The sequence below is a fragment of the Gopherus flavomarginatus genome, chromosome 3 (assembly GCF_025201925.1).
Source record: "Gopherus flavomarginatus isolate rGopFla2 chromosome 3, rGopFla2.mat.asm, whole genome shotgun sequence".
NCBI classification, from domain to species: domain Eukaryota; kingdom Metazoa; phylum Chordata; order Testudines; family Testudinidae; genus Gopherus; species Gopherus flavomarginatus.
Window position 1 is genome coordinate 60,983,707 of NC_066619.1, and position 15,334 is coordinate 60,999,040.

A 15,334-nucleotide genomic window follows, 5' to 3' on the forward strand; every position below is an offset into this window, starting at 1 on the left:
CAGTCTATATCTGGGAAGTTCAAGTCTCCCATGATCACACAATTCCCATTAGTGTTTACTTCATTAAAAACATTAAAGAGGTCTCTATCCATATCCAAATCAGATCCCGGCGGTCTGTAGCACATCCCAAGCAGTATCTCAGGGGAGGCTCTAGTAGCTTTCTTTCCCAGTGTGATTTTTGCCCAGACAGACTCTGTCTTATCCATTCCATCACTTCTTATTTCTTTACAGTTAACCTCATCATTGATATATAATGCTACTCCACCACCTTTGACTTTATTTCTGTCTTTCCTAAACAGCACATAGCCTTCAATACCTGTACTCCAGACATGCTCTAGATCAACAAGAAATTTGCACTTAATGGAGGAATCACTAAGTTATATTCTATGCCCTATGTTATGCAGGAGGTCAAACTGGACGACCTGTTCCAGCTTTTATGAATCCATGGAAAATATGATGTCCAGGGGCTCGATTCAAATCCCATTAAACTTGATGGAAAGAATCCCATTGACTTCAATGGTCTTAGAATAAGGCCTATACAGACCTAATTCAAGATACCAATCAAGTATCTAGAGCAGTTCTCAAACTGTCTCCAGAGTTTGAGTTCCATTTACATTTTAACCAAAAAATTGTCTCATGGACCAGCTACCCTTTCACTTGCAAGTTAAATAAGCTATATGGTCAATTTTACTTTGTATTAAAATATTACCCTCATACTTACTCATACAGATTCTTCAAAGGTGCAGTTAAAATGGCAAGTGCAGAGAGCAGATTGTTGCAGTGGTTGTGTATTTTATAGGTCTTGGGGTCTTTGTCTTTATGTGGATTCAAAAGTTCCTGCACTGAGCAGCAAGCTGACCACAGCATATTTTCAGTAGATATTAAAATCGCTGTGATATCAATTCTGTTGGGAAGAAAGGGTGAAAATGTCAGCCATGGAAGTAGTCTGATGGTGAAATCTCATCTGAGTTATCAATACACTTCCCTACCATACAGAAAATACAAACTCCTAATTTTTAATGGCTGGAATTGTTAAATGACAAAGGCTCTCTGGCAGTAATAAATTAAAAACACTTTTTTATATATTTAACTCTATTGTAAATGCTAGAGGCAAAGCGGGGTTTGGGGTAGAGGTTGACAGCTTGTGACCCCCCCATGTAAAGACCTCGCGACCCGCTGAGGGGTCCCGACCCCCAGTTTGAGAACCCCTGTAATACACACTACAAACTAATACATAATCAAACAATTTCTGGTCAGAAAAAAAAAATTTTATTCAGTTCTCTTAGTAAACAAATTTCTGGTCAGAAGACAATATTTTATTCAGTTCTCGTAATCAACAATAGTTGACACAGCACGTGAAGATAGAGCCATATTTCTGGCTCTTCAATCCTTGCTCCTGCTACTCCCCAGCATCTTCCCTATTAACATCTAGCCCTCTGCCCCCTACTCTACAACCCTCTTCTCACTGCCAGAGTCACCAGTTACCTGCTACTCCTCCCTTGTCACTTTCTAGCCCCCTGAACTCCTCACTGTCACTTTCTAGTCTCTTTCTGCCAAGGCCCCATCCTCTCTCCTCAATATAAACATCCTATTACCAATTTCTTCACATTGTACAGGAAGCAGCTATTCTGCAGGCCTGATATGACCAATCTCTGCCACCAGATACTATACAATAACTGCAAAACAACTTCTACCACCAGTAAGACAATGCTGCTACAGGAGACCTGTAGCAAAAGAAGGAGGTAGACAAGCGTGGGAAGCAAGGTCTGTAAGGAATTCAAAGAAGCGGAACCTTGTGTACCATCCCCACCAACCTACAAGGAATAGGAGGAAAAGTGTGGGACTCAGTAGTTTAACAGCCCTATTTTCCTTTCTCATATGGGTGGCCACTGCACTAATTCTGACTCCAGCAGGCAGAGACAATGCAGCTTGGCCACAGAACTGGTGATAATGGAACAGCACACGCGCATGCACACACACACACACACACACACACCAACCAACCAGTAGGAGACTGTCAAATCATGGCTCTTCCCTGCTGCTTGTGTGAACTGTAAAAGGGAAAAATATTGAGTTTAAATTTTACTGGGGAATAGAAACTTAGTTTAAATGATATTACAGGATGGAATTGCTGTGCACACACTACATTCAAGTCCAACTGGAAAGAATGACTAACAGTTAGTGAACTGATTTTCAGTCTGTGAACCTTTACAGGTGCCCAACTGACTGAGGAAAGGTGATATGACTAGTTCAACTAGTAACCAGCTAGACAATGCCAGAGGATCCCTGGGCTGGAACCCAGAGTAGAAGGCGGGCCTGGGTCCCCCCCTTCCCCTCTTGCAGTACACCCAGCCATTGGTCGTGGGGAGCAGCCATCACAGACTAAGCCAGATCCCTGACAGGAGGGATTAGACTTTAGGGTGTGCGGCTGGACATAGTGGCTGGGGTGCAGAGAGACTGCTGATCACCCCCCCACCCCCCAGAAGGAGATGTGGATGGACTGAGGAGCACTGCCAGAGGGCAGTGGTCCAGAAGAGGATGGCGCGAGCTGGGGAGCGACGCGGGCTCAGACGCCAACCAAGGGTGAGACAACGGGTGGGACACCACCGGGAGAGGGCGTTCCACTGGACTAAGCTAGTTCCCAGAGACAACCAGCAGGAGGCGCTGCGGTGGCGAGTCCCAACCTTGTCACAGACTGGATAATTCATTTAAGAGACAAAGCCAAGAATTACCATTTTAATGAGTGGAATGTAAGTTTATCTATAAATGGAATGCCCTGCTTATTAAAATAAACAAAAAGTTTCTTCTTGTCCAGTAACTTAAATCAGCTTCATGCAAAGGTGAAAAATACCAGATGCATCAGGCACTGCAGAAGGACTTTTATATCCTGCATCTTGTGGGATTAGCCAACACAAAATACGATAGTTACTGTATCTCCTGACACGAAAACACTTTCCTGATAATTTTCTTGCAAAATTTCCTATAATTTGCAGGACATAAATGAATGGCAGTTTTACAAAAGAGAGAGTTATGCAACCCCAATCATATACTGAGTGATCACATAGCACATGAAGCCTAGCATATACTTATATATCCCAGGTGAATTTTATTAAAATAATCCTCATAGGAATTATATACATTTATAAATTTATTTTTATATTCACATATATTTAAATTCAGGTGAATTACAACAAAACAACACATCATATCCTGAGAATACATGCATTTTATCCACAAAAAAACACCTGTTAATCATAAATGTGTTACCTTATCTGTGGAGTTCTCTTGTAACTGGGATGGGCCTGAGAATATCTGCAGGCTAGCACAGCCAAAGATTTCTCCAGCACTTCTTTTAGAATCTCCTGGGCTAACTTGGGGGGTAGGATAGTCCACAGATCATGATGGAGAGCACAGCAGAAATAATGCCACATCTGGACAGAGAATGAGCATCTTTCCCCCTGGCAAAACCACCACACATTAAACAATAGAAACACATCTTCCAAAATGTCAGCTTGGTTCCTGTGAATCTAATTAGTTCAGGCTGAGAGGAAATAGCTGAAGAGTTTGAGACAGTAGATGACCAAAAAAGATTCTTGACAAGATGTAAAACATCTTTATTGACAAAGAAACACATGTTTCATTTCAGTTACTAAACCAATACTCTACCACAAAGCCAAACCACAAATGTTTGACCTACTATATCCTTAATTAACCTACTTCTGACCTATTGTTTTAATTTTATTTTAAAACTACATACAATATTTTGCAATCACTCAACTAACCAGATTAGTTTAATATAGTGGCTACCTCTTCTTAAACAAGAACCAAATTATTTAAATTACTTAAGTATGTCTTTTTCCGTAGATCCATAATAACCACTGCCAGATTTTTTATGAATCTTTGGTTGTGTATAATTATAATGAAAGAACAGCAGAAAAAAATAGTCCAACAACTAATCTCCTTACTACACACATGCAAGTGACATGGGCTGATAAGAAACATTTTAAAAGTATTTTGATATTTCACTATTGCATTTTAATAACAATACCAGAAACAAACAAAAAAAAACAATAACTGCCTGATTTTAAGATAATTTTAAGAGTTTGGCAGATGTTCTCATGCAAGTGAAGCTGGCCTCATTTTATCCAAGCCAGACCAGCAGCTTATTATAATTTCCTGGTTTTCTTACATAAAATAAACTTCAACTATTATGTGTTGAGTATATTGGAAAAAAATCACAAACAAGTAGAACTTTACCCATGGAGATCTTTGCATAGAATGCTTCCTAGACAAATACTAGCTGAAATGTTCATACGTTGTTTGTAACTGTGTGTTCTGATACCTTATGGTCTCCTAATTATGAGATTCACTATTGTAGATTTCTTTCAGGAGAAGACGATCAAATGTGCAAATATTTCTACATAGTGGACCACAAGCTAAATATGAGTCAACAGTGTAACACTGTTGCAAAAAAAGCAAACATCATTCTGGGGTGTATTAGCAGGAGCGCTGTAAGCGAGACACAAGAAGTGATTCTTCCATTCAACTCCATGCTCATTAGGCCTCAACTCGAGTATTGTGTCCAGTTCTGAGCACCACATTTCAGGAAAGATGTGGACAAACTGGAGAAAGTCCATATAAGAGCAAAAAAAATGATTAAAGGTCTAGAAAACATGACCTACGAGGGAAGATTGAAAAAATTGGGTGTGTTTAATCTGGAAAAGAGAAGACAGAGGGGACATGATAACAGTTTTCAAGTACATAAAAAGTTGTTACAAGGAAGAGGAAGAAAAATTGTTCTTCTTAACCTCTGAGGATAGTACAAGAAGCAATGGGCTAATATTGCAGCATGGGAGGTTTGGGGTGGACATTAGGAAAAATTTCCTGTCCGGGTGGTTAAACACTGGAATAAATTGCCTAAGGAGGCTGCGGAATCTCCATCACTGGAGATTTTTAAGAGCAGGTTAGACAAACCCTGTCAGGGATGGTCTAGATAATACCTAGTCCTGCCATGAGTGCAGGGGACTGGACTAGATGACCTCGAGGTCCCTTCCAGTCCTATGATTCTATGAAATATTCTCTTTATTTCTACAAATATACATCTTGCATTCACAGAATAAGCACATTAAAAGGACAGAATAATGAGCTTTGATTCCTAATGGAGACTAATACTTTTTTGTTCGTTTTTAGATCTTCTAGCATCAAATTAAAATCAGTCTCACAATAAGAAATAAGACTTTCTAAATGAATTTTCTATGTGGTACAGCATTTATAATGTTTTATTAAGTATCTACATGCCTGAGAGTCTTGGAAATTCTCTGGGAGCCTACAAACTCTTATCTTAACATAAGTTTATACTATTACACTTATTATATAATATTTTTGTTTGCTATATATAATCTTAAAGCGCTAAATTGAATAATGTATCTTTTTTAACATTGTGCCTCTAAAACAGAAGCAATAGTGTTTTGATTAAAGATTTAGATGAGATCCATTCCTTTTTGCTGACCTGTTTTTCTGTTTGTTGCCATTTCTAAAGTATTCTACTGGTAAACATCTGCTATTTTTGAAGACTTTGTACAATGTAAACAGATGTGAGCCTTTATTTAGATTATATATCAGGACACAAGCAGCTGGGCTTTATTACATAAGCTACTCAATACTATCTTTGAACAGACAATTCTTTATTCTTTGACTTTTAGAAAACATAAGTTCCTAAAATTGCAGGAGATGTCTCCTACACTAAAAGCTTGATTCTAAAATGTAATCTGGAGAGCTGGCCTGGTGGCACAGTGGGTGTTCAATGTACTCCATCAGTGAGATACTGTACTCTAAGAGGTTCACAGCCTGACAGCTTAGAACGTAAGTGCTTTATGATAATAATGTACTTAGGGTTCAGTTCAGATCTCACGTACATGAGCACATATTGATCCATATCTTGTAAAATCATTACTGAACTTTTACAAGCTATATGTCCATATGAATAGAATAGAGCTCTTAGCCTACAGTTATGATGGAATTGTCTGCTTTTCTCTTGATCGAACCCACCACTGTTTTCAAAATCAGTTGGATTACCAGAGAGGTATAATGAGTGTGTGCGAAGAGAGAATGCAGTCAAGTGTCCCAATGCAAAATGATTTGTAAATTGAGCTATTTTTACCTTCACTACATAGAAAAGCAATATCACTTTATTTTAGAGAGTATAAATAGCCATGGACTCCCAGATTTAGTTGGGGTCTTTAGAGGTTACCATTGTACAAATAATAATAAGGCTACAGAAAATGTCACCCCATGTAATCACAGAGTGCCACATTCTGACAACCTTATGCTGAGAATGCCTTTGTCTGTATATAGTCCCATTTTCTTTTGTGGTGTGCAGTTTATTATTTTGAACAAGAGGGGCCAGACAGTTCTGCTTGTCAGCCCATGGTGGGTGGGGCAGGAAGTGGGAAAAGAGGCGGGGCAAAGCCCCACTCCTCCTGCCACAATTTGAATGCCATGCATTCCTTGGAATAGGAAGGGAACAGCCTCTGGGATCTCCAGTGCATAAGGGCTGGTGTTCTGCCTGGTCCTTACATAGGCTGCATAACAGTGGAGAGAGGAAGGTTCCTTCCTTATATACTTCCCTTCTGATGCATACATCCATAAAGCAAAGATACACTCTGTCCCTTAGTTTGGTGGGAGAGAGTGGTTCTGCTCTTTGTGAATTTTAACTGAGGACTTACAAATGGTGCCAGATCAATTGTCGTGAAGATTGAAGAGATACAAGCTTCCTTCAAACTACCTTCTTATGTGCCTCAATCCTGCCAAAGGAGCAAGGATTATTCAGTCTTTGCAGTCTTTGCTGAGACTGCTAACAATGTGTGTCAATTATGATGGTGGTTTTTGTGACGCGGACAACTGTTTGCTAGTTGCTGGAATGAGGCCACTGAAAAATGGCCACAGTGATGTGATAAGTGTAGACTGTTACCAGTGCAGGCAAGATCCCAGTCAGTGACCAAGAGGTACCAGACTCCATACCACTGCCAACTTTCTGAACCATCCAGATCATATTTAAAAAAAATAAAATTGGTTTCTTTATTACTCTGCTCTGAGAGACAGAGACCCTTTAATAGCACCAGCCATGGTAAGTAACATTTAATCAATTGAACTCTCCAGATCCTCACCATCGAAAGAGAAGGTATAACAATGGTTCTTCCTAACTGGTTTCCAGAATGTAGGTATCACATACAAAGGATATTCTGCTCCACTGCAGAAGGCCTGGAAGATGCTAGATTCATACTCAGAAGCCTACTTCTCATATATGGCAATTGTAACAAGCAAGGACAGGGCCATGGTTGCTGTAGATCCTAATTATTATTGATAATGAAATTACAAACATTTTACATGACCTAGAAATCACACTCAAGGGATTTCAAGCAATATGTAGTCTATAATCAATGGAATAGTTCACTGGAAGTGGTAAAGAATCAATATATTCAACTGTATGTTTCATTAATTGCCCCTTGATTTTCTTGCACTAAAATAATTAAACTACAGTTTAAGAGCAGACTTGGGATTCCAAAATTCAGACAAAATCACAATATGCAGGTTAGAAACATATGGCTGGATTCTGTGGACAAGGATACCAGTCACTTGTGCTATCTGAGCCACTTACCAAACCCATAGTAGGGGAGCAAAATGAGAAAGAATGACGAAAGAGAAATATATTAAATAAGAAATACTTATAATATGCATATGTATTGGGAGGGAAAGAGAAAAAATAAAAATCTTACAATCATCACAGGAAGTATTTCATGCGAGAAAAATTTACATTATTCTGGTATTGTTATTTCTTTGAGTCTTATACTATATGGGCGTCAATATATTAACCTTCTCTCCTTTTCCCCATACAGGTAAACTATTTTCAGCTAATCCTAAGAAACAGTATTTTACTAGGAAAATGGCATGAGAACCCTTATTTAATTACCTCACTGATTAATCTTAAGTCTTTTAACTATATTTTACTAGCTCATTGCTAAGAAGATATTTACATACAGCAACAGAGCTATTTTAAAAACATATCCCAACAGCCCTTGTGCACAAGTAGTACAGATCTCATGTTTCTAATTAGTCAGAGAGCAGATAAAGCACATTTATGTAAAAAAAGGGTATAGTAAACTTAACCTCACACCTCATAAAAAGCTTTGTAGTCATCCCAGTGGTGGCTCTCAGCATCCTGTAAAATACTTGTAGCACAAACTCTGACGCAGTAGTTGGTAACTTGAAACTGGAGAACATTGATGAATTCCTGATATCCCTGGACAGGCACTAGGAACAGGGGCCTGTTCAGAGGGAATGATCAAAGAGGCAAAGATTTAAGTCCTGTGCAGTAGGAGGTAACAATCCACAGTACTACAAATGCTTTTGATTATTAGTTATCAATCATTCATTTCCTCTTGGGCTTGACGTATGAGCCCACGTTCACTTTCAAAAAATCTGGTCTTTGTTTTGCAAGCTCTTTGAAAATGTACATCTGCTGTTCTACAAATATGTATTTCTGCTTCAGACAAATGGCATTATCAATACATCATTCAGAAGTCAAAGTATTCTTCCCTATTATTACAAATCAGAATGTTATTTTGTCATTTAATTGTCAATGTTGTTGGAAGACACTATGCACTTTTCAGTAGTAATTTTTGTAAAGCTAGCATATAAACCCACAGATTTATAAAAAGCATAACTGCACACATATGAATGATCACAAACTGTTTTGAAATGCGCACAAATAGAATGATTTGGGGGCAGATTCTGTCATGCACCATCATTGCAAGAGAGGAGACAGCATTAGGGATCCAATAATGGTTCTCTGATTCTGATGCTGCCCTGGCCCCAACCCTAGATTGCACTAAGTTACAACAACTGGGTATGGTCCCTCAGTGCTCTGCTTACACTTATCCAACCCTACTCTGGATCCCAACACCCCTTCTTTGACCTACTTCTAATTTTATTTAGCATCCATCTAAGACTTATTTAATTAATAATTACCCTCTTGTAAAAGTTTATTGGATACATATGCTCATGATGCTCAACACAATCTTCATGACACCAAAGTGCAGGAACATATCTTCATGTTGTCAAAGATTACATTTTTAACATTGTTTTTATGAAAATTAAGCTGCTGCTACAGACAAAAATGAAATGGAAGTCCTCCATTCATCTATACCATAATATAGTGTAGACAGCCATAATAAAGGAGTATTTGCTCAAGGTTAATGAGTAAAGAATTTGCATTGCCTTGCCAATTCAGACCTTGAAGATAAAAATCAATGTTTGTAATAACTACTTCAAGTTATCAGTATGTCTGATCTTTCCTAAAAAACAGTGTAAATGGTACTTTAACTATAGGAAATATTTTGGGTATATTTACAAGTATTATAGATTATACATTATATCACTGAAATGGAATCAACGTTCCATATTACCTATATTTGAACTAAAACATATTTAAAGGACTCACTTCTTGCTGGTATCTCTCATTAAACTATCATACATCATAAAATGCTGAAAGACATGTACTGCTGTGGAGAGAACAGCATACAAGTTTTGCAGTGGAGCCTTGGAGGGAACTTCTTTGCTTCTCTCCTCCAACCTTTCCAGGACAGCTGTTGCTACTTTGCAGCACACCTCTACAAAGTTTGCTCTCATTTCCTGAAGAGAATCATCTCTGCATGCCAGAGCCAGTGGAAGCACTGTGTCAAGTTCTTCCATGATGTCAGAACAAAACTAGGGAGAAATAAATGTGGCATCAAGTTATCTTTACTCTGACAGCTCTGTATAATTTATGTATGCCAGGGCCAAATTCCTGAATAATGAAATTGGCACAACTTAAATATATTGAATCAGCCTTATAAAAATTTCAATCTCTGGTATAGAAGGCAAAACATTTATTTATAACAACGTGAATACATCAAATATAACTTCTAAATCTTTGTGCTGTATACCAGCACAGTACAGGCTAAGAAATATTTAAGGATTTAACCTTATATGAGAAAATGCCCTAATTTTGCTCATGCCCTCTCATCATATATATTTAATGGCATTCAGACGATAATAACTTCCAAACAGGGATAATTCTCTAAGCTATTATATCATTTTCAAAAGCAATGTTTTAATCAATTTCTTGCTGCTAGTTATAGGTTGGACATTGTCATCTTCTAGTAAGTATGTATTGTTCTCAATAAAGCCATCTTACTAAAAGCCTGTATGTTCCTTTAACTAAACATTTAATAATTCTGCTTAGTATCAATTGCTTTCCATCCTAAATAGGTAAAACACTTGCAAAAATTACAACATTAAAAAGCTTTCATATATTATATATCCTTAGACTAACCATTTAATTAATCAACATATCTGACCTTTTAGCCAAATCAAAGAACTCCATATTGGCCATAATATTGGTTATGCTGATCAATTAAATGGCATGCCTAAGGAAATAAATACAGGAAATCCTGTTATAGCAGTGCTTCAAATTTGCAAGCATATCATCATCAAATTGGGATGTAGCGCCACAGACACTAATCGGAATGGTTTTGAATCCTTTTGATGCAAAAAATAATAGGGGCAAAGTTAAAAAGTTCATTTTGTATAGTACAGACTATGTGTTAAAGTATAACACAATGTTTGGCATTGTATTGTAATGCCTTTTACTTTCCTTTTAACTCCATTTATATACAACTTGGAAAATTAATGGCACTGTAAGCACTTCAAGGCTTGGATGGCAAACAACCTTGGCATTCTGTCTCCCTGCAAACTTCAGATCTTTGGATACCTGCCTTTGCTATTCGTTTTGGTTGTTCCTCCTCATTGACTGTTTCCCAGGACTCTCTTATTTGCTGGATATTTACTAGGCTCATTGTATAGACTGCAGCTGAAGACTGTTCTTTCTGCTCAAGCTGAAGAATTTTAGTTGAAAAATCTTCAATCGCTATTGTTATACAGTGTGCCACAGAAGAAGACAGGTCTTTAAATGCATTCCTCCAGCTAAAATCCAATAAAGTAGTCTGAAATATAAATGTATATGACATAAAACCAAACTCAGCAATGAGCATTACTGTTGTTACGGTTCCAATCTTATATGACTACCGGTATATAAGTTATGTAGAGATACTCTGTCATACTGTGAAAGTCATTCACCTAACTCGGAAAATACAATTCACAAACAATGAACTAACATTAAAAAACATATGTATTCTTAATACAGATTAATACATATAATAATGTTTCATTTAAATTGTCATTGGAGTTAATAAAAATATCAAAATGTCATTTCTAAAAATCTATTTCAATAAAATTATCTTTATTTGAGCAGCAGGCTGCACTTTACTTACCACATAAAGCAACCTTTAAATTCAATATATTTTAAAAAGTCAATTAAATTTTATAGCCATTTTTATAGTTTGCAACATCAGACACCATGTAATATTCTCTCTTACTTCCTTAGCATGCTTATAACTCAAAACCAGGGAACCAATAATGTGAATGGTAAACGGTTTAGAGAAACCAGTTTTGGCATACCGATGCTAGAATTTGTTTCTTTAGTGCTGCATTTGCCCACAGTTTAAACTAGTCTAGGTTACAGGAGTTCACAAACCTGGCCAAAAAATTTGAGACCTCTGAGGTGGATCTGAGGAATATCATGGACCACCCTCTGGCTCATACTAATTCTGCTTTGCACTGCTCCGATGGTGTAAAGCCATCTTAATGCTGGACAACAATGGCCGTCTGATAATGTCTCTAGTTTAAGGGAAATATTTCAGGGCCTAACCTAACCAGCCTCTGACATAAGTGGCATGGTAGGAGAGGGAAGGAGACAAGGCTCTAATAACCCTAGCTGCTGCAATAGTCTATTGTGCGCGTACGCTAAGAAGTTAGGCATTATAACCAGCCAGAAATTGGAAAAGCGCTTACATTGCTCTAACTTGTGTCAGGGACTTAATTGATCCCAGAGCCCACGTCATAATCTGGGGAGTACAAAGACAGCATAATACCACTTTCTCCACATTGTCTTGAGGTCCTGTGCTAGGTATAGCTCATCCGGATCAAAATACTTTTTATGAAGACAACATTCAAACCTAAGTCCTACAAACAGATCCAAAGTGTATTTAAACAAGCTGTTTGAGTCCTAAAATTTGGTACTGATTAATAAAATTCCACTACTGGGCAATGACTGACCTGGCATGTCTTTTAGACCTCTTAAGTCCCCTAAACTCAACTCCAACATTTAATTAGTAAATGGAGGACAGACCAAGCCACTATACTGCATATGCTTTCTGCAAGGATTATAGCACTAAATGACTAATAAAGGAACTAACACAAACTCTAGCAGTAAGCATCTGCATGATCAGCTACTAAGACTTCAGTACATTTTGTCAGTCTATGGTATATTCAAGAACACATGGAATATTAAATAAAGACTTTATGTTTGTGCACGGTTTGGGTTTTCCTCTTTGTAACCGTGGCATTGTGTTCTTCTGATAATAACTTTGTTACAATATAATGTGTACCAAAAAATAAAAATAAAAAAGATTATCCTCTTTGTCTCTTTACATACAAATTTTGTATAGGATTTTTTTCATCCTGAGCTGAGATTCTGCAGTCTAAAATTAATTATAATATTCAAACAATTAACTTCTGGAAACAGGCGTTTATAATGAGTATGCCAACAGAATCTATATTGGTGACAGAGAGAAAAAGAAAAAGAAAAAAAATCCTTATAAAGTCCAAGACTCTTTTCATACTCACCTCTTTTACCTGAAGTAACTGTTCAGGAAGCACACTGGTTTCATTTGCTCTAGTTTCCCCTATTAAAAGCTCCCCACTAGCTTTCTTCAGAACTCCTGCACAGTATGATAAAGGGGATCAAAGTTAAGATTAATTCTGTAGAAAATTCTGCAGCCTACAACACCTTCTGATATATCAATATGTAGAATAAAAAAATTCAACAAGATGTAGAATACTAATGTTGCGATAAAGTCAAATTCAGCTTATACACAGCTCCTTTTATATAACCTTATGAAATCCACATCCCATTGTATTCATATTTTACACATATGCATAGATAATGTATAAAATATAGTCCCTTTTGTCATTAATTCATTTTATACTGATTGTGCTAGCGAGAATAGATAACTTTAGAGCAACTGTGTAAAAATTAATTACTGTTCTTTGTTCAGTAAATTAAATAAATTATGTGGCACTATATATTTTAAACATTTTAGCGATTTTAAAATTCTGACACAATAAGAATCAAATGGCAGCTAATTAGTGCAATTATTATATCCAAAATAACAATCAGAGTAAGTACAGACTTCTTTAGAACTAATACTTCATTAGCAAAGCCCAACATATATGGCCCAGTCACATACCATTGATCTCAATGGGAATTTTACCATTGATTTAATCTAGTGTAAACCAATAACTGGGACAGAGGTCACAAATTGAGGGCCCGGTCCTGCAAACACTTACACACATGAATTGCCCCATGCAGTTATTTGCATGTGTGTTTGTACTATCTGGCCCTTAGATTTACAGGGCAGAGGACATGTCTGTTCTACGTTCTGATCAGCACTAAACATACCACCAGTGCTCAACAAGTAAATAAAAGCAATGTAATTAATAATTTAAACATCCTTTCTTTTCTTAATATATAGTTTACATACCACACTGGTGCAGGTATTACTAATTTACTATGTCTTATGTGAAATTAAAGACAAAAAACAAGGAGTACTAAATGATAGAATGCTATCAAGCATAGCTGAAGAGTATTGTTAAGAGCATATATTAAAAGGTCTTCTGCAGCTTGAAGTCACTGGCAATATGTATGCTCAAAGTTTGGGGAAAGCTTTTCTGTTGAAGAAAACATCTAATTCTTTGAGATCCTAAGGATCTCATTTGCCTAAAATAGATTTTTCCTTTTCCTTAGATAGTGCATCCTTTGAAGGAGGGTATTTTGCTTATGCTCTTACACAATGTTCCATGGCTTGGAATGACTTCCTCAAGTCCTGTCTTGAGTTATGTTAATGCAACTAGTTCCAGGGAAAAATAAATTTTATTTTTAGAAAAATGAAAAATAAAATGGCAGAACATAAAGATGGACAATACCAATCAGGTCACCTACTTCACCGCTTTCCCACTGCAAGTAGTTCTCTGCTATATATTTAATTCTGCCCGTTTTTAAATGCATTACGTGATGGAGCTTCCAATGCTTCCTTTGGGAAGTTGTTCCTTATTTTTAAGAGTTTGCTCTCAGGAAGTTTCTCCTGATATCCAATCTACCTAGGAATAATGAGCTGATACTGAGAAAGAAAATTTATACTTTCCCTTACTATGTTAGATATTCATCTGCTTGTAGCGTTCACACCCTTTCAATGTCAGAAGACTTACATTCTCTTATTATCAAGTAAGCAATATAAATTCACTTTTTTAATCTTTTATCAAAAAGTCAAATGACTAGCCTCCATTTACACTGTCCTTCTGAGAACACCCTCCTCCTTGTTAATATTTTTAGTGAACTTACCAGAAGTGAACACATTTTGAAATAGATCATCAACTAGTATAAATTGTGATAGGAGCCATGATATTTTACACTAGTTAAGGATCTTCCCCCTTAGTCTACAGCAGAGCTGCGCAGAGATGACCAGTTGCTTGTAACCTGATATGTTTGCATAAATATTCCAGAACTGCTGATATATCTCAGTAAAAACACCTGTGCAAATTACACACCACTATCAAACTTAAGTCCTTTTGGGTTTCTCCCTCCAAGACCAGATTCTAGCACAGAGTAAACTTTCTCCAGACCCAAGTGCCCCTCTCCACCAACCCCAGACCATATTGGTGTTCTCCCTTGTCTAGGTCATTACTGAAGACTGGACTTAACACAGATCCTTTCAACATCCTCAAAAATAATAGTTAGCAAGCTAAATAATACTACAAAGCTACTCGCAGGTTGGCTTGCCCATCTATATGTTATGGACTCAGCCAGGATTTTTATTTTAACTCCACTAGAGATAATATTCTGAAGAAAATGAAGAATATCAACAGAAACATCATTAATAAAAAGAAAAACTAAAAATATTTTAGTAATAATAGATTTGAAGTCCTCCTAGTTTCTCTGCTCCATCATGGACTTCTAATTTGTTCTCGCATGCCAAACAGAAGAAATATACATCTCAGATTAAAAGTCATGTCTTTCTAACTGTAAATTCCATCTTCCCATCAGTTTGTTCCTTTGGAAAAAAAAATTTACTACAGAAGCTACAGCTGCATATACCTTTGGGACCAAAGCAAAGATCAT

General features: G+C 37.0%; 1 protein-coding gene across 6 annotated transcripts in view; it reads right to left on the reverse strand.

The window, feature by feature from the left end:
* The window catches only part of KIAA0825 (KIAA0825 ortholog), a 392,242-nt gene that overhangs the window by 234,573 nt on the left and 142,335 nt on the right, over positions 1 to 15,334 (reverse strand). For all 6 annotated transcript variants that reach the window (XM_050943864.1, XM_050943863.1, XM_050943867.1 and 3 more), the window contains 6 exons: positions 12,784 to 12,878; positions 10,815 to 11,042; positions 9,500 to 9,765; positions 8,174 to 8,324; positions 3,268 to 3,458; positions 722 to 904 (listed from right to left, as the gene is read on the reverse strand). In XM_050943864.1, the coding sequence (XP_050799821.1) occupies positions 722 to 904; positions 3,268 to 3,458; positions 8,174 to 8,324; positions 9,500 to 9,765; positions 10,815 to 11,042; positions 12,784 to 12,878 (1,114 nt within the window). The remainder of the gene's footprint in view (positions 1 to 721; positions 905 to 3,267; positions 3,459 to 8,173; positions 8,325 to 9,499; positions 9,766 to 10,814; positions 11,043 to 12,783; positions 12,879 to 15,334) is intronic.